This window comes from Boleophthalmus pectinirostris, unplaced genomic scaffold, assembly GCF_026225935.1.
Source record: "Boleophthalmus pectinirostris isolate CB_2022bp ecotype Guang Dong unplaced genomic scaffold, ASM2622593v1 HiC_scaffold_3, whole genome shotgun sequence".
In the NCBI taxonomy this organism is placed as follows: Eukaryota; Metazoa; Chordata; class Actinopteri; order Gobiiformes; family Gobiidae; genus Boleophthalmus; species Boleophthalmus pectinirostris.
In genome coordinates this window covers 30,059,552-30,079,349 of record NW_026571299.1, presented here as the reverse complement: position 1 = coordinate 30,079,349, position 19,798 = coordinate 30,059,552, and the positions used below count along the sequence as shown (strand labels likewise).

General features: G+C 38.5%; 1 protein-coding gene and 1 pseudogene across 1 annotated transcript; both read right to left on the bottom strand.

The window, feature by feature from the left end:
- Positions 1 to 116: 116 nt before the first annotated feature.
- parp3 (poly (ADP-ribose) polymerase family, member 3) lies at positions 117 to 14,708 on the bottom strand. The gene is made up of 11 exons (XM_020933872.2): positions 14,551 to 14,708; positions 14,081 to 14,295; positions 10,078 to 10,206; positions 9,812 to 9,991; positions 8,054 to 8,189; positions 6,787 to 7,010; positions 6,172 to 6,327; positions 4,379 to 4,465; positions 4,127 to 4,304; positions 3,588 to 3,731; positions 117 to 2,269 (listed from the first exon to the last, which is right to left on the bottom strand). The coding sequence occupies exons 2-11, from the start codon at positions 14,267 to 14,269 to the stop codon at positions 2,091 to 2,093; spliced, it is 1,602 nt and encodes a 533-aa protein (XP_020789531.1). The 5' UTR covers positions 14,270 to 14,295; positions 14,551 to 14,708; the 3' UTR covers positions 117 to 2,090.
- A 1,673-nt stretch (positions 14,709 to 16,381) lies between these two features.
- Positions 16,382 to 16,499, bottom strand: LOC129411112 (5S ribosomal RNA; annotated as a pseudogene).
- Between the last annotated feature and the right edge of the window lie 3,299 nt (positions 16,500 to 19,798).

Below are 19,798 nucleotides of genomic sequence, written 5' to 3'. Positions count from 1 at the left end.
TTGCAGAAGTTCTAGTTATATGAAGACAACCTATTAAAGTGCGTAATTGCTGCGTAATACATGCCTTCCCTGAACCCTGACAGCAGACTTCAGGAGTTTACAGTAAGCACACAATGTTGGTGAATAAACATATTTATTTGTTGTTTGGTGACCCTATAGGTATATTATAACACAGATAACTGCTACCACAAGGTGAAAAGCAAGAAGCAGAACACGAGCCAAACTCAACAAAACTTTGTGGTGAGCCAACAAAACAAAAATCACTCATTCACCTACACTTATATTATATTACTTCTCATAGTTTAGTGCAATTTAACTTTTACATGTAAACATTTTAAACTCTGTAATAAAGTGGTAAATTTCAGGCAGATCAGCTATTCAAATTGTTTAAAAATTTCAACAAAAAAAATCTAAATCAGAAACCAATGTAAAATGAAATAAAATATAAAAAGAAGAAAAAACTGAACCATCTCAGATACAACTATTACAGCTTAAGAATTGTTACAAGTGGAAAACAGCATGACAATAAGTTTACTTCAAACAGTGAAGTAAAGATCAGCTATTCAAATGTTGTACCATTTTCTAACATAACTACTCATTTGCATTACCATTAACCAACAAAAACAAACCAGCCAGAAACCAATGTAATCTGAATTAAACAAAACAAAAACAAAACAAAATAAAAGCATTGTATCTGAACCATTTCAGATCTTCTTATAATAATAATTAATAATAATTATAGTAGTAGTATTGTTATTATAGTTAAAGGACTGTTACAACTACTAAAACTAGTGACTGCTTTTACAGCAGACATAAGGCAAACTGTTCAGATGCATGACAGCATGCACAGTGCAAATGTTTGGAAAAAATGGGATATGTCACTTCTTAAGGCATAATTCAAAAAATAAAATGGGTTGATTATTTTACACAGTATTTTTTTTTTTACATTGTCAGTTGTCGAAAAAAGCAGTGATAGGTCTATTTTAGAGCTTTATAGAGGTGTTTTTCAGAATTTTATTTACATTATTAATCTGTAATGGATATGAATGAAAAGCTGTTCTGTAGCATTACTTGCTCTCTCATTCATGTGTCTGAAGAACAGCTATTAGCAGCATGTTGTCAGGTTAAAATGTTGTTGCCTCCTCAAAAACATACCTGGGGTTGTATTTTGTTTTATTCGTGCATTATTATTAGTCTGTCTACATCTCTGTTTTACCTTGCGATGTCAGCTAGCTCCCTTTTATCTTTTGTTCAGTGGAGATTGGCAATTCCAATGCAAAAATCATCCAGATGATTCTAGTGAAGGTGTGTGGACTTTAAAAACACAGTGGGGCACTTCTTATATTACCTGTACTGTTTTCTGTTTGAGAGAAGAACTCTGTCTAAATGTGCAGGGTTTGTGTGTTACATGTGTGAATGAAACAAAACACAACAACAATTTTTTGATGAGGAAAACACATTATAAAATAGATCAGAAAATAGTGTAAAATGAACACTTTAAGTATTTAATGTTAAATAATAATAATAATCTTAAAGTAGTTCATGTTGTTTCCTCGTCAAAAACATACCTGGAGTTGTGTTTCACACACACGTTTAACACACAAACCCTGCATACTTAGGCTCATTCTTCTCTTAGAAAGAAAACACCACCGTAGCACTCTGTGATGTCATGCAGTAATACAAGAATAGCTCCACTGTGTTTTTAAAACACCATACACCTTCACCAGAATGATTTGGATAATTTCAGCCCTGGAATGGCCAATCTCTGCTGAACAAAATGTAAAAAATAGTTGTTAACTTGAAAACTATCACTACATGACATCACGAGGTGGAACAGAGCATTCTGACCTTTGGAGATGTGGACAGACTAATAATAAAGTATTACTCAAACATGTGTGAATGAAACAAAACACAAGTTCAGGTATGTTTTTGAGCTCACTGAAGTCAATTTTGCATAACATAAGAAAACTCCAGCTGTTTTAATAATTATATATTGTCCTATGCCTCTCGGATACATGTTATAGGTTACACACTACTTTTACATGGTATTTGCGAGGTAGCCATCAAAAGCTACAGAGTAAAATGAAGTGTTAATTATATTTCATGTGCAGTTCGAGCAGGTAGCGTATCCGGCATTGGCTCTCTTTGTAGACAAGATATTCACTGTTAGAGAAGTGGCTGCCCGTATACTGAGGTTGTGCGATGGCAGGGCCTTGAGGTACTGCCACCTGCTTTCCATCCAGAGTGATGACTACGTCCTGAGAGGGGTCTGCAACACAAAACAATCATTCAAACCAAATCATTCCAAAATTCAAACTCCAGTTTCAAATTTTAGGAGTGCTAAAACTTCAAAAATAATATTAATTCAGGTTCAAGGGCCAAACCTAATGATGTTTTGTATGTAAAAAGTCTGCTTACAAGGAGATTTACATTGTCTTTAGTTATAAAGATTGGATCAACGCAGATGTTGTATATTAATGTGGCTGCATTGTTGCAATTTATTTCATTGTCAAAAGTGAGCCAAACTTAGTATATTCTGCCAGGACAGTAGAAAGCAACACAGAGCCTCTAAGCACTCGTTCTGTCAAACTCTGCCACACAAATGAATACTTTAAATTAGGGCTGTGCCAAAAATCGAAAGATCAATAGCTCGTGATCTCTTTTTAATAAACAGGTCTACAGCCACTCATGCAGCAGTAAGAGTACACAGTGCTGACGAAGATTTATGCTCTCTTGTTTAGAAAAAAGTAGCCTGAGCCACAGGGTGTCCCTTTGTCTCCTCACATATTCACAAGTTCTGACTTAAATCTGCACAGGTTCACTATAAGTCCAGTCTCTCTCTTCCTCTGCCTCTGTGTGTGCGTTTGTGTGCGCAGTGCTGTCTCAACACTCCCCTGCTCCCCCGTCCCTCTCTCTGATCCAGGTCCTCACCTTTTCTCATCTTTCTCTCCTCTGGTGCTTCTTATCATCATAATACAAGTTACGGAAATTAGATGACTATTTTCTTACCATTTATGACTGAAACTTAAGACCTTAGGAAGCGGAGATTTCGTGCCAGCAAAAGGCAAAAGTGAGGGCTGCGGTGCGACAACAGTAGCTTTTTACGAGGATTCACGTAGTTCGGAGGGATGTAGTCAAGACAGGGGACAATTGTTGTCAAGGCGGCCGCCCTAACTATAAAGTGCTGTGGAAAACACTGCCACCCCAATCACGGACAAGTTCCCTTGTGAATATGAAAGAGCCGAGCCTTCAGTGTAGCTGCACATGTAGTGGTGGAATGTAGACACACATAAATTGGGCAAACTCACTTGTGCAAAGCCCTGCACTGAACTGAGCGTCCAGTACCAAAACGGTTCAGCACGAATACATGTACCTATCCATTAGCATCTGATTTTATTTTTTTTTTAAAACATGGCAATAAATTGTTCTTGAATTATCAGGATATGTTTGCTGAAGATGGTGAAGATTGAGGTTCTTTGTAAATGATGCTTTTATAGTATCACTAGATATACATATGACATTCATGCAATGAATATAGGTGAAGTGTCTTTCTTGAGCACACAACAACATGGTAGTTTGAAGAGTACCTGGCTCCACTGTTCCTCGGGCCACCACAGAGTCAAAGCCTTTTGGAGCTCTCCTCAGTGTGCAGTGATCGGTGGTGACAGTGTATTCTTTACCCAGAGCCACCTCATTCAGGAACATGATCCCAGTGTTTTTAGACATAGCCACTGCAAAAACACATATGCAGTGAACATATACATGTACACATATGCAGCCTCAAGAAGTGTCAAATGCAATTACAATTATTACAAGTATTTCCTGTAAGTTTTTGTTGCTGATCGTTTTATGCTCAGGTATTCATGGGTTTCAAGCATCAGGATTTTTTCTTGATTTGAAAGATTTGGCAGGGCAATGGTCCACTGTTGTTATAGCAATTCAAAACAAAATATTTTATCTTTTGAAAAGAGAAATGTCCTCATAAAATCTTTCAAATCAGTAAGGAATGATCTGTCTGAAACCAGTAGTTCAGAAGGAGAAGTGAAACAGTGAAAGTCATTCTTACAAGTTTGCAGCCCTATCGATCTTGAAATACCTACTCATCGAAAAGCATGTATTTTCTTACCATATCCAGCAGACTTTGCATTTTCTGATGCAAAGTAAATGCCTTTTCCGACTCTGCCCCCAGAGTGAGGCATGATCCTGAGCCCGCTCTTCAAAATGGCTGCCACCACAGCGATGTTTGTGCCGTGCCAAAGCAGACGCCTGTTCTCCAGGTGGTCATTCTCACTGAAGCGCTCTCCCTACAGCGGAAAGATATTTCAAAAAACAGAATGACAAAAAAGATCTGCAAATATAAGACTCATTCATCACGTACCTCTGTAAATCGGTCGACCTCCCAAACATTGAGGATACTGATTTTCATATATGAGCATTTTGTTTCGTTCAAGTACTTCTCAATTATCTGTAAGTAGAAAAAAAAAAAATGTAGTTAATATGTTACAAATATGGTGTATTTTCTCGTATTTCTACTGAATATTAAAGGTGCATTGTGTAACTTTTTTCTGGTAGAATCTTCATCTGCTTGTCCCATGAAAATGTTATTGCTTTGCCTGGTTCACAAAACTGTACAAACTGATCTATTTTGCAGATGTCAATCACAGGTGTTATTTATTTTATTGAACAATTTATAAAAAACTATGCTTTCAATAGACTTAAATAAACATACTTAATATCAAAGAGTTTATTAAGAATGATTCAGTCTTAGAAACTACTTTAATGACACCCTAACTCCTTACCCTACCAGCTTGCATCTTTCCCTTCGATAGACTTTGGCTCTGATATGAACTTTTAGCTCTTCCCCCTGGACGTCTACTAGGAACAACCCATACATATGTTACTAGGGCTGCCCATAGAGCAAAACTGCATAAAAGAAAACAGACTTCCACGAGTGATTATAAATGATTTTTACACTCATGAACTTAATTGAAACACAGACATATTTGGTATCTCTGGAAACCTTGGACACTGAACTATTCATTTGTGGATGTTTAAATATGATTCAACTCATTTATAGGTTTATAACAGTTCACCGAATATGAGAGTTTACCTGGTCAGGTGCAAAATCGAAAACAAAAAAACTACATTCAGCATCTGATTTCTGCACATTCTGAGTACTATATTCATTAAAAATAAATAAATAAATAAATATATATTTACATATATACTTTGTTAAAGTATTTAAACAGATTTCATATCACCAGATACAGTATAGCCAAGTGTACACCTGTTTTTACCTGTTGCACACCTGTATGTACCTAATTCATTTTTTCCATTTCACTTATTCAACTCATTTAGCTTATTATAATATAATAATATAATAATAAAACTCTTCCCTGTCAGTGGGTGTTCAGTATTTGTCATCTTGGCTACTTTCTCGTGCGCAGAGCTCCGCATAAGAGTTTGTTTCTGTAGCAATTCGGTCATACATCGCATCTTGGAAAAAAAAAGACTGAAATATTTTAAAGGACAATTTTGGTTCATCATCGAGCATAAAGCCCGGATAGTTTGTTCGGATATCGCAGGACTCCATACAGACGCATCAGCAGCATTCTCACCTTCGTACGTTTCACCCTCCCAAAGTCCGTCGTTATCACTGTTTTCCACTTTATGATCAACTTCATCATCACTTTGAAATCTACAGAAGTCACTTTCTCTAAACTTATCCATAAAATAAGTTCCCTCCTCATTATTTCTAAAACTGTGCGCCGCAGAGCCGCGATCTTTCCATTACACGTGTTTCGTGTTGTGTTTTTTCCGGAAGCTACAATCATCACTATTTCGATTAACTTCAGAAAAAAATTGGCGAAAACATATCCTTGAATCCTATTGGTCAGTCTAGTATGGGTTGTAGTGGCCCCCACCTATCGCAGCCTCTGTTTAAATGTGAAAAACCAAGCCGTTTCTAATGGTCGTCAAATCACGTCTTTAGTGATACAGCGGAGGTGTCAAAACAGGTCATTAAGGGTACAGGGGAGGTCGTCAAATGTCATCTTCATGGGGGAAAGAGTTAAAGGCATCCCATGTAATTAGTCTGTATCCATGAGTTTCAGATTCCTGTTTTATGCAACAATATGAGGACTTTTCCCAAATCAAAAGATTATTTTGCACCTTGTATGTTTGTGACTTCTTGTCGAGCAGAGTGAGGTTGCACTTGAGTGAGGAGTAGTCCTGATCCGCTGGGTGAGGCACAGTCTCAATCATCTCCTCCTGGGCCTTTTCTGTCTCTGACTTCAGTGTCTGTGCCAGCTCGATGTCTGCAAGCACCTTTAAACAGTGGCAAAATATGTCCAAATCAACTATAGGGACATGACAATAACATCAAAAATATTAGTTAGGAGAGTATTTCCTTTAAAATGATGCTTTACTGTTTTTGTTTCTATTCTGTCTTTGTTCTACATGTATGAAACAACAAATATTTGAATTATATATTATATAGGATAGATTTTTTTTCTGAATCTTCATATTAGGGTTAGGGTACACTTTATTGTCCTTAAAGGAAAATGTGCCCTCTGCATTTGACCCATCCTTTAATGTCGCTGGGGCACTCCTTCCTCCTGGGGCAGTGAGCATCGCAGTGCAGTGCTCATAGACTCATCTCCATGATCTTGTGCTAGACTGGGTCAGGACTGCCTTAGCAGTGATCCTAGAAATTACTCACTTAAGAGAAGAACTAAAGAACCTACTTGGATGAGAGGAGGGTTCACTTTTAAAGAATTTTCTTACCATGAGCATCTCCTTCTTCTTCTCAATGATCTCGTTGGAGTTGATGGTTGGGGGCCTGACGCGTCCAAAGTTGTGTGGGATGATGGTGAAAAATTTAGATGAGAGTTCCTCCAATTCGGACTGTTTACTTTTCCGGTTCAAGGCGGCTTCAATCTCCTCCAACACGTCAAATCCCTTCGCGATCTGCATCTTACTCAGCTTCCCCAGAGGCATCTTCTTTATGTCTGAACAAAAATCAGAAATATTTCTGTCATTGGGGGTCCATTGACATTTCACTGTTCTTATATTTCACCACTGAAATACCAAGGATATTTTACAGCAATAATTACTAATTACTAATCTGGAATGGCTCTCTGTGTCACCATGTTTGTTTGGGAACTTCACCTTGGGCTTCCACTGAAACCACAACGCTGCACTATGATTGGTCCAATCTCCGAACCACCTGTGGACTGAATATGTTTTTCTTCAAGAACACTGGGCCATAAAACTTCTCTCGCTATATTTAGATCAAATTAAATGTATCAGTTTGAAAGAGAAAATGTGTCTTTTATTATATTTTATTGTTTCATATAAGCCAGCTCTCAGCATAACTAGTGGGTAATATGTTAGTATTCACCAACTGCAAGTGAAGAGCAAATATTTTGTTAAAGCAGACCAATTATGCAAACTGACTTTTCAGAGCTTTAACCATGTTATAATTGTTTCCCTTTCTCATTTACCCTCTTGAAGTTGTATTTGGAGTGAGTCATGCATGTTTGCGTGATCTTTAAACACTTACTTTCAAGACATTATTTTGCCTATCAACCAGTTTTCACCGCCACAGCACACAGCCACAGCTCTGTACTTACTTGTTCTCCAGTTTTATTTTCTTAATTGGTAATATGCTTAGGATTTGGCAGCATCGCTTACTTACTTGGGTACAAAAATAAAAATCCACATGCTCACTAATGTGAAGTGCAGCTATCTCTGGGAGAGGACTCAGCTCTTTATTGTCATGGTATTTACAGTGACATCTGCTCCCACTGGGCACTGCCATTTTAGATTAATATTGCAATTTAAAATATTCTAACAAAATGATCCACGTGTGTTATAGATTGTAACTATATAGCAGGCTCAGGCACATCAGTAATTTACATAATCTTTACATGATTCCACCAGGAGCCTGCTTTGCATCATTCCTGCTCCACCCACATGTTAGAATGCCACTGAACTGGTCTCATGAACTTTGACCCTCACAGTTAAACCTATAGTTCACAGAGAGCCTCACCCAGGTTCATTTCCTCCATGGCCTCTTTGAACATGTCTGTACTGAAGATGAGCTCCATCAGCTTCTGTGTTGGTTTATTAAGAGTACAGGGCTGCACGTTTTTATTACTCTTGGACTTCCCATCCACACTGTCCACCTGAGGAGGGTATGAGGAAAGAAAGCACAAAAAATGATGCATACACTTATGCACTTTTGACCATGAACAATATCAGACAAACAGCCTCAAACAGACTTAGTTCAATGTTGTCTTCTGGTGCTAAAGGAATCATACATAAGATTTTAATTTTAACTTTCAGAAACATTTCTTGATGACTGCAATACTGTACCTAAAACTGTAAGAGTGTAGGCTACATACAGTTCCTTTGATGTTCCTTCAGAATATAATTACAATAAAGCCTACTCTACATGTAAATGTCACAAAAATAATTCAAAAGTGCCCAGTGAAATTTTTTGGTAGAGAGTCCGCCACATACTTGTGTCTATGGAGAAAAAATATTTGTAGATTTAACTCAGTGTTGGCCCTGTACAACTTTCTCCACCTAAACTCAGACAAGACAGAAGTCATAGTCTTTGGCCCAAAGAACAAAAAGACAGTGTCAGCAGTTACCTCCAGTCTCCCTCTCTAAAACCTTCAAATCATTCCAGAACTCTAGGGGTAATAATGGACTCAGACTTGAACTTCAACAGCCACATCAAATCAGTAATATCTGCAGCTTTTTACTATCTAAAAAACATCAAAGGTTTACTGTCTAAAGCAGACTTGGAAAGACTTATCCATGCGTTGGTCTCTGGTAGATTAGATACTGTAATGGCCTGTTCACTGGCCTCTCCAAACAAGCTGTGAGACGCTGCAGAACATCCAGAACACTGCAGCTCAGGTCCTGACTCGAACTAGGAAGTACGAGCACACAAGTCCTGTACTCTGGCTCAGAGAATAGACTTTAAAGTCTCTCCATGGCTGAGCACCAAAGTACATCTCTGATATGTTAGTGTCATATGAACCATCGCGCACTCTGAGGACCAGGAGTCAGGACTAAACACGGGGAGTCAGCGTTTCAGATTCATGCAGCTAAAACCTGTCTTCCTGAAGATCTACTTTGAGACAGGCCTCTACTTTGACGCTGTTTAAATCAAGACCCAAAACCGTTTTGTTTAGCTGCACGTGACTGAAAGGTTTTCATTCTGCACTCTTCTCTCTCATTTAATGTCTCTCTCTTTTACATTTTATGATTATTTATGTTTTGATTTGTTTGTATTGTGATTTTAATATATTTCTTATTCTGTAAAGCATTTTGAATTACTTTGTGTACAAATTGTGCCAAACAAATAAACTTGCCTTTCCTTGCATGTATTTGTAGTAATATTTGAACATAATGTGGATCATTACTGGTACAATTCACCAAATCACTATTAATTTAATCTGTCCATATGCTGCACTGTAGATCATCCATACCCCCTTATTTTAATATAATATACTGAAGTCACTGCAATTTATTCTTGTCCATATTCATAGCCAGAGAGGCACTTATTGTATATTTGTTTTATAGCCTTATAGCTTTACTCTCTAATAGTGTTGAGTTTTTATCTATTGTAAATCTTTATAATATAATTAACCTTCGTCTTGATAAGTGCATGTTCTTATTCTCCTGCTGCTCTTGAATTTTATGTTGCAACACTGTAATGTCCCCACTGTAAGACATATAAATATCTATCTGTTCAACACTGTATTTAACGTTGACGCATGTGACTTCATTTTACCTTGACCTCTGCATCCTGCTCGCCGTCCACCTCGATCAGGGTGTACTTCCCAGGATGAGACACAAAATTGTCCCGATCGCTCCAGTTGTTTTTGGTTTTATCTTTAAACTTCTTCTCGAACTCTTTGATAGCCTCTCCCACTGTTTTAAAAGTGCTCGGTTTGTTCTGTCCTGTTTCTCCCTGAATGAAAAATCAGTCCAAGAGTTAAACCTATTATAATGGCATTGCATGATAAGTAGTTATAATCTATTTAAATGTCCACTCACCACTCTGCCCCATCTGGTCCAAGTGTGAAAGCAGCTGGGTCCATCTTTTATGACTTGAATGACATAGAACTTGTTGTTATTGTGGCCGATGTTTGTCTGGTTAAGCATGCAGTCGTAGTCTTCATAAACCTGCAAAATAATGAAAAACAAGACTGCAATTAACATATCACTAATGTACTCGTATAATGGACTAGTATAATGTCAACACTGAGCTAGGGCTGGACATGGGAAAAAGTATTAAAGGGACAGTTTGGAATTTTGGACATAGAGCCTCATTTCCTAGTTATCCAGAGTGTTGGAGACGTGTGCAGACACTTCTTTAAAATATTCCATCCAGTCCTTGTATTTGCAGAGGTCGCTGGTGCTAGGCTATCGCATGTCAATGGCCATAGTTAGCCTGCCACTAAAAAGTGTCTTATCCACTCCACAAAGCACCTGAAGCAAATCTATGGTAACCAATTCACACTGCAGCCTGAAGTGACCCAAATCCAGTTTTTTGGCCCCTATGTGACCTGTATCTGTATCTTTTAATGACAGTCTGAACAACATGTGACCCAGGCCACATGGATATGTGGTCCTAAAACTGATACATATCCGATCTTTTGACATGCGACTTCAGTCTGAACAGCCAAGGCGCATTCATCCCACCTACATGTTATCAACAAGCGACAAATGTACACAAACGTTTTTCTCGTCATATGAAAACTGTGAACTCCGTGTCACTGAAGCAAAGCACATCGCTATCCCACCACTCTTGGCTACGTCTGCGCATCCACACGTTCCTTTCCACAGACTTCCCCACAAAACACCACGGCCAAAAACCTCGTCCTTCTCCTTCTCAATCTCCTCCTTATAACAAGTAAGTTGTACATGTTCTGACTCCAGTACGAGAGGAACTTTAAAATCGCCAGGTGCTCAATGCTCGCATCCACGTTTGGACAACTTCCGTAAACACAGAGCACGCTCGCTGCGGTTGACGTCATTGTGTCCTCCAGTGCGCATGCGGGACACTTTTGGGCCGTTTAATGTTCACACTGGAGATCACATACACACATCACATTTAATTGGAAATGTGAATGACCTCGCAAAAACATCAGATTTCACAAAAAAATCCAAATTGAGCATTAAGCCCTGCAGTCTGAACGTAGCCTATTATAACGCCAGACTATTGCTGTAAATGTCTGTGTTGATAGAATAATGTTTGAAATAAAACTAATCTTGCATGGCATGAATCATCGCATGTTGAGGGACTATTTTCTCATATATCAGTCCGCCGCTGCCAAGCTTTCTATCAGGAAGAACAACTTGCTGCTGCTGCTCAGACATAAATTCTTCAAATGCAAGGTTGGTTTTAATTCAAAATGATTCTATCTACACAGACATTCACATCAAAAGTCTGGTGTAATAATAGATTCGCTTCGGGTGTTTTGTGGACTGGGTAAAACTGTTTTTAGTGGCAGGCTAACTATGGCCATTGACATGCACTAGCCTAGCACCAGCGACCTCTGCAAATACAAGGACTGGATGGAATAATTAAAAAAGCGTCTCCACACGTCTCCAACACTCTGGCTCACTAGGAAATGAGGCTCTATGTCCAAAATTACAAACTGTCCCTTTAAAATTTTATTTCTTTGACTGATCTCACGTTTATAACAGATTTGAGTTTTTCTAATTCAAAACCTGATTGTAAGAGAATTTAAGTAATTTGTCCTCCACGTACATCTCAGTTTAACATTGACTCACAAAAGCTATACTTAGTTCATGATCTTCCCTTGGCATACCACTGGCATGCCACTATCTAAATTGTGGCTTGTGGCATACTTCTGTCTAACTGGTGCCTTCTGGCCTTCATAGTCTCACCACACTTGATTTATAAACCTCCTCCTCTTTTGGAAGCAGAGTCAAGGGGCTTAAACACTCAAAGATCATACTATGTTCACTTTTTGAAATCATACTATGTTGACTTTTCAATTCCCCCCAGGCCCGTATTATTGATCGTAAATAAACTTCTCCCGCTTAAGACATCCAGATGGTCTCCAGCCTTTTACTTCCACCCTTTCTTGGACAAGCTGAAAACTTCTACAACACTGATTGTCTGAACATAAACAAGACAGACTCATAACTCCAAATTGGCTGGATTGGCTTCGTCATTTGCATACTATTTTGTTTGAATTTACTATGCTTCAAATACTAATGTAAACAAATGAGCAGTCTGAGCTTTCTTTAAGTAGGCCACAATATCAGCTACAAGATAATATTAAAATAGACGCGCAAAAGTAGAAATCACTGCTATTTAGGATTCATGGTATCAATATTTAATGCATCTAAGTCACCTTGGTAAAATTTAAATGTACAACTTAGGTACAATGCAGACATACACTGTACAGTAATTAATCTGTACACAGAGGGATCCTGAAGATACGGTCTCACCCACTGACCTTGAACAATTGGTAAACCCTGTGTGTAAGCAATTAAAAATACTATCTATGTCCTATATTATGTTGTTACCTCCTCAAAAACATACCTAGAGTTGTGTTTTGTTTCATTCACGCATGTCTGAGTGATACTTTACTATTTTCTATTTACATCTCCAAAACTCAAAATGCTCTGTTCTACCGTGAGATGTTTTCAGGTTAACAGCTACCTTTTACCTTTATTTCAGTATAGATAGGCAATTCCTGGAGTGAAGTTATCCCAGCGATTCTAGTGAGGGTGTATGGAGTATAAAAAGAGAGAAAAGCACTTCCTGTATTACCTCATGACATCATAAGGTGGAATAGACACTGTTTTCCCTTTATGAGAAGAACTCCGTCTTAATATGCAGGGTTTGTGTGTTAAACATGAGCAGTGGGAGTAAAGCGTTATAAAAGTAACAAATTACTGTAATGCATTGCTTTTTGCTGTAACGCAGTAATGTAAGGCATTACAGGGAAAAAAATTTAATATTTTACTCAATACAAATGTCAGTAACACGCGTTACAATGCATTTTTAACTTAGATTGAAGTGGTGGGTTTTTCTTCATACAAATTCACTAAAATCACCTCGATATCAGCAGCGGTGAAATGCCGGAGACACGCCCGCATAAACTGCCGGGTAACCACGGGCAAAAGGACCGGCGCAGAACTCCACACTCCACGTGGCTAACCGCAGCTGGTGCTCGATCGCACCTTGTAGACATCCTGTTCCACGGACTCAGGGTTCTCTTAGGGGCGGTCCTAGATTCCAAGTTCTAGTCCTGGTTTGGTCTTGGTTTATTCCTGGTTTAGACCTGGTTCAGTCCAGGTTTAGTCCTGGTTCAGTCCTGGTTTAGATCTGGTTTAGTACAGGTTTAGTCCTGGTTCAGTCCTGGTTCACTTCTAGTTTAGTCCTGGTTCAGTCCAGGTTCAGCTCTGGTTCAGTTTTGGTTTAGTCCTGGTTTAGTCCTCCTGGTTCAATCCTCGGTTCAGTCCTGGTTTAGTCATGGTTCAGTCAATATACGATGCAAAAGTTCAGCATCTTCGCAGTTATTTTGGTGAGAGTAACTTAAAAGTGCTGCAATAGTAATGTAATGCTTTACATTTTAAATACAGTAATACTGTAATGTAATGAATTACTTTGAAATAACAGTAATAAGTAATAAACAACAAATTACATTTTTAAAGTCACTTGCCCAATAGTGAACATGAGTGAATGAAACTAAATAAAAAAACAAAAAACATTTTGGGAATAATGCAGCTCTATGCTCAATCACGACATGAACTGTCACACGGGTCATGTTCTGAAGTACCTTCACCCTGCTACCTGCTGTCACTTTGCCTGCCCAGCGGCTACAGATGAAAATGAGTTTGTAGATAAATCTGATCTGTGCAATGAATACACTTTTTAGTTTATCTCGGCTATCTCCCTACCCTACATAGGTTTCAGATTTCTGTTTTTTGGCATTTTAAGCATTACTTTCCCATTCAGAAGATATCATATTTAGTTTTAAATTGTTATGGTATGGCAATTGTCCTCATTCCTTACCTCTCCAGATAAGTAGCAGTGTTCATCCACCTTTCTTTTGCCTTTCTTCTCTGGAGCAGCAGCCTTTAGAGCTTCTTTGGCTGAAGTGTAGGCATCTTTGGGTTTTTGGGGAGTCTCTGGCTCTTGTTTGACCCTCTTACCCCGGGCTTTAGCAGCAGTGGAGGCAGCAGCTCTCCTCTTCGGTGCCATGATCCTGGATACTGTCTAATGTGATCCTGCAGAGTAATCATGGCACAATGACTTTTAGACTGGACAAGCTCGGACATGCCTCTCCTCCCCCCTCTCTCTGCCTCACTCACCCTCCCTCTCTCATTCACTCTGTCCTTCCACACTGCGTACTTACAATCTGACTACAGCAATGCCCCAATAACTCATTGCAGAACTGTCCAAATGCTGAATAATTTCGCATAAGCACGAAACGTAACCTAAAAATAAACAAATGTATGTATTTACATAAGGAGGCAACTCACCTTTGCCCCTGCAGAAGTATCAAATAAGGCTATTCAAACAGGAAGTGAGGGGAAGACAAGCATGGATATAAAGAAAACCTAATTGCTGCGTAATGCGCACTTTCCCAGAACCCTGACAGCAGAGTTCAGTAGTTTACTGTAAGAGGAAGACTCTGCTCCTCCTCTTCCTCCTGGAGCTTTAAAGTGAAAGGAAGAATAAGCCTGAAGCCGCTTACACCGCCACACAGTGTTCAAAGAAGGAAAATAAATTGAGGCATGACGCTCCAAAGGTACTAAAATGACATAGAACCGTGCACAAGGAACATCTCATTTGAAACACAGCAACCGGCTTTCTCAAAGGTTAAAAAAAGTTTCTTAATCTACCTTGATTAATTTATGCCTACAATGTTCCTCAGTATGGCTTTAAACAGCTCTACCTACATTTACATCTACATTTATTCAATTACAGGTGATTTTACTGTTCAAAAATGCCTTGAAAAACAGGCATTCTTACAGCTCTCCACAGATCTGACTTGTAACTTGGTTTGGTTTAGTCCCCGGGAAGATAGAAAGTTTGAATACCATACTGTGAAACATTCCAGACAAAGAAAAATTACACAATGTACCTTCGATGTAATAATAATTTTAAAAAAGAACAGTGCAGAATGTGTGTGGTTTAAAAATGCACTTGCATTGCAATTAGGCTATGATGCAAGTTCTGCAAGTTGTTAAAAACATAGGAAATGGGAGCTATAGGTCATAAGGGGAAGCTCATGACTGGACTCACAATATGTGAGTATTGTACAGCTAATTATTAGGGATGTAAAAATAACTGAAATATCATGATATCGTATCGTCAAAGTTCTCACAATATTGTGGACCATCACAAATATTTTGAATTACAAGTCTCTTTGCTTAAATTAAGAGTTATGGTGCAGCAATAGCTAAAAAAGACAGAGCAAACTACATAGACCATGATCCTTTGCTCCATTTCAGTGTAGACTACATGAAGGCGGCAGTAGCTCAGTTGGTAGAGCATTTGCCCACTGATCTGGAGGTTGGCGGTTCAATTCCAGCTCTCAACGTAAACATCACAGGTTTGAGCAGTCAGATCCACTGACCCACAGGTTGGCTGGTGTGATTCCAGCTCCCACAGATGAATGCTGCCGTTGTGTCCTTGGGCAAGACACTTAACCCACCTTGTACACTGGTGTGTGAATGTGTGTGTGAATGTGTGAATGGGTGAGTGGTTCCTTGTTGTAAAGCGCTTTGAGTGCCTTGAAGGTGGAAAAGCGCTATAGAAAAATGTGACCATTTACCAAATAACAGTTCCAAGCACTTTTAAGTCTTAGTTCTTTGGATTAAGTCTTGTTAAGGCATTTTAAGAGGAAAAAGTAGCATATTCACAGTTTTGTTAGCTCCACAAAATATCACAATAAATATCGTACCATAAGATGTACATTATGAAAATATTGCGTAAATATTGAAAGAGATTTGGATATTGTTACATCCCTAATTCCCTATCGTGAGCCTCCCCACCATATTGTGAGCTTTCCCAAGATATTAAAATAAATATAATAATAAGGCATCAGTTTTATATAGCAATTTTTTGGACACTCAAAGATGCTTTATAGAGCATTATTCACTCCATACCCAGTGGTGGTAAGCTACTACTATAGCCACAGCTGCCCCGGGACAGACTGACTGAAGCAAGGCTGCCAATCTGCACCATCAGCCCCTCCAACCACCACCAACACTCATGCACACACCACTTTCATACTAAGTGATGTGGGTGAAGCGCCTTGCCTAAGGACACAACAACAGTTTTTTTTTTTTTTGTATGACTGACACCACTCTGTGGCACCTGATTTTCCCAGTGGTCTCCCATCCAAGTACTAACCAGACCCAACCTTGCTTAGTTTCTGAGATCTGACGGGATCAGGCTTTGACAAGCCAATATGGCCACAATATCGTACGTGGTCGATATCGCATTGTATCGATACTGTATCATGAGACTTGGATATCTTTACACCCCTACTAATTAGTCTAGCGAGTTTCTTTAATCCCATAACATTATAATATATTAGTAGGCTATAATTAACCATATTTGACCCATACCACGATAACTTGAAAAACTTAAAGAGTTGACTGAATGTCTCCCTATTATAGTGTTATTTATGACCTATATAAAAAATAAATAAATAAATAATTAAAAAAATAAAAAAATTATGAGAAGTCAAGGTTAATAATAAACTATTGCCATGTTGTAAAAGAAGGTCTGTATGTATGTAATTAGAATGCAGTTGAAAGGCTATGCAAATCTGCTAATTAACTTGACAAAAATTATGATGTTTAAGCAATGTTTGAACAGGTTTTTACAGTTTTCAATACATATTAAAGGTGCACCATGTAACTTTTCTCATGTAGGGTCCATCACCTGCTTGTTTCTATGGATATGTCACAGCTCTGGTTAGAATGTTCCACAGTAAGACATTAAACAGCTCTACCTCACATGTATTCATTACAGGTGGTTTTATAGCTCGAAAATACATTGAAAAACAGACATTCTGACTGTGAGCGGGGTTGCCTCTCCACAGATCTGACCTGTAACTTGGTCTGGTTTGGTCTCCATTCCAGACAAATCAAAAACAACTCCATGAAGAAAGCATTTGAAAAGTTATAGTTACTCCAGCAGCCATGAGCAGGACATAACAAATTGCAAAGAGCTGCTTGTGACCAGTAGATGGCAGTGTTACTTCACCAATTGTCTGCATACTTGTACACGCTCGTATATACCACCACACACTCTGGTCTAATTGCTGTGTACTCCTGGAGCAGGTTTGGTGGATCTCGTCCCTTGTTAGAGACAGATGACGATATTTGTGCTGCTAATTTTCATGTACAGCCTTCACTCTCCGCAGATGGTGAGGTTTGGGGGCTGCGTTTTCAAATCCGTCCTAAATCTGTTTTTAATTGGATTGAGCATCATCTCTGTGCTTTTTTATAGCAAAGTGCCGTCCAGGTGGTACATAAATTACTCATTTCAGTTCCATTTAAAGTACATGCCTCGAAGCGGAGTACTCTATATTGGTGAGTGTAAAATGCAAAAACATCAGAATCCCACTCACAGCATTTTGTCCTGAGGGAGAAGAAGCAGGTCGTGTTCTTCATGGTAACATCTCAAATGATATACTGTATATAGTATTTATTCTTTATACAGTATATGCAGTCACAGATGGAGTTCAGAAGCCATGTATTTAGTGTATAAATATTGTTTTTAAATGTAAATCTTCAAAAAAATTCCAACTGATCCTCATATTTTCGTTGCAGACAGGTTTAAAGGGTCCATATTGTGCTATTTTCTGATCAATGTTATAATGTTTCCTCATCAAAAACATACCTGGAGATGTGTTTTGTTTCATTCACACATTTTTAACACACAAACTTTGCATATTTAGACTGAGTTCTTGTGTCCACTGTGTTTTTAAACTACAATAGTCTGAATAATTTCAGATGTGGAATTGTCAGTCTCTGCTAAACAAAAGGTAAGAGATAGCTGTTAATTTGAAAACTACCACTACATGACATCAAAAGGTGGAACAGAGCATTTTGTCAGTCTGCATCCCCAAAGGTCAAAAGGATAAATCAAAAATGTGTGGATGAAAAAAAAAAAAAAAAAACCTCAGTAATGTTTTTGATGAGGCAACAATATTCTACTATGGCACAAAGTTCACAAGATTCATTTTCATATCTTTGAGGTATCACAGAATAAATCTGAGAAAAAAAAGTATCTAGGCCCAAATATAATTATACATTTCTAATAATACACATTTTATAGTATTTTGTTTGTGATCAGATTTGCAGTGTATTTTTCACAATCAAAGATTCTGGTCAGTAACATAGTGTATAAGAGGATACTAAAATAGAAATGGTAAAACTCATACAATTATCTAATTTATTCATTCTTTCGTGGTTTAGTATTGACCTTATTCCACCCTGCTCACTTTCGCCCCTAAACACAACTAAACCACACTTTGTTTGTGGCGGCACTTCTGGTTAATTGGTTCATTTGGTTCATTGGTTCATTTCAGTGGAGAATTTGAGAAAGTTTTGCTGCTAAAATATAAAATAAAATAAGCTGATTTGTGTAAAATGTTCAGTGTTCACGCGCACTCACCACACACTGTATAAAGAAGTGAACTAAGGGAGTGTGATGTCACCCATAACGTTTGGCTTCAGTCAAATGAAGCTCTGGAAGCTGGCAGTTATGAGGTGTCATTTTAGGAATAGGAATTTGTGAATCAGGATCATGTAGAGTAGCCAGGCTGGCGCCACCAAGTGTCTCCGCCCAATTTCATTTTTCTTCACTAGGCCAGGAATCGGAATACACTAGACGGTTTGCAAGAACCTCGGAAGTTGTAGAACTCGCACCGCCTAATCAGAGAAGAGCTGTAAAGCCATGATGTCAAACTCAAGTCCCTTTTGTGGTACAGCACAACAGTAAACAAAGTGGTCGAGATGGATGTAGATGAAGCCATACATTCTGTGTTGGCAACAATTCCCGAGATCGAGGATTTAAAACTGGAAAAAAGAGAATGTTTGGTGAATTTTATCAAGGGAAAAGACATTATTGCCCTTCTTCCTACAGGATTTGGCGCATTACATACGTCATGACCACATAGCAGCGATTGGTTAAATGAAAAAAGTACCCAATGCTGCGAGGTCAGATGATTTCCATGAAGTAAACTGGGTGATGAATCAGGCTGCACGTAGAGTGGGTTAATACAAACATTTTAAGACCAAAACGACGAGACTCACTGCAGCAGTCACAAAGAGAGAGTTCACAATTTCTCAATGCTTTGTAGTTCGTATAGAAATTATTTGCTGTCAATATCGCAGCCCCACGCAAAATAATACAACCCAATGATGATGATGGCGTCCACGGCAACTTCCCATGACCCACGGCTACTTGCATTAGAAATAGCAGGGTATGTTGTCACCGTTAAAGGTCCTATACTACACAAAATTGACCCTTGTGAGCTTTAAGCCATATTCTAATGTCACCTCATCAAAAACATAGTCCCAGTTTATTAGTCTCTAAAGTTCTGAATGCTTTGTTCCACCTTTTAATGTCATGTAGTGGTAGTAACAGTCACAGCTACCTTTTCCCTTTAGTTTAGTAGAGATTGTCAATTCCAGCTCTGAAATTACTTCCTGTATTACCAAGGTGGAACAAAGTATTTTCTGTTTGAGAGAAGAACTCAGCCTA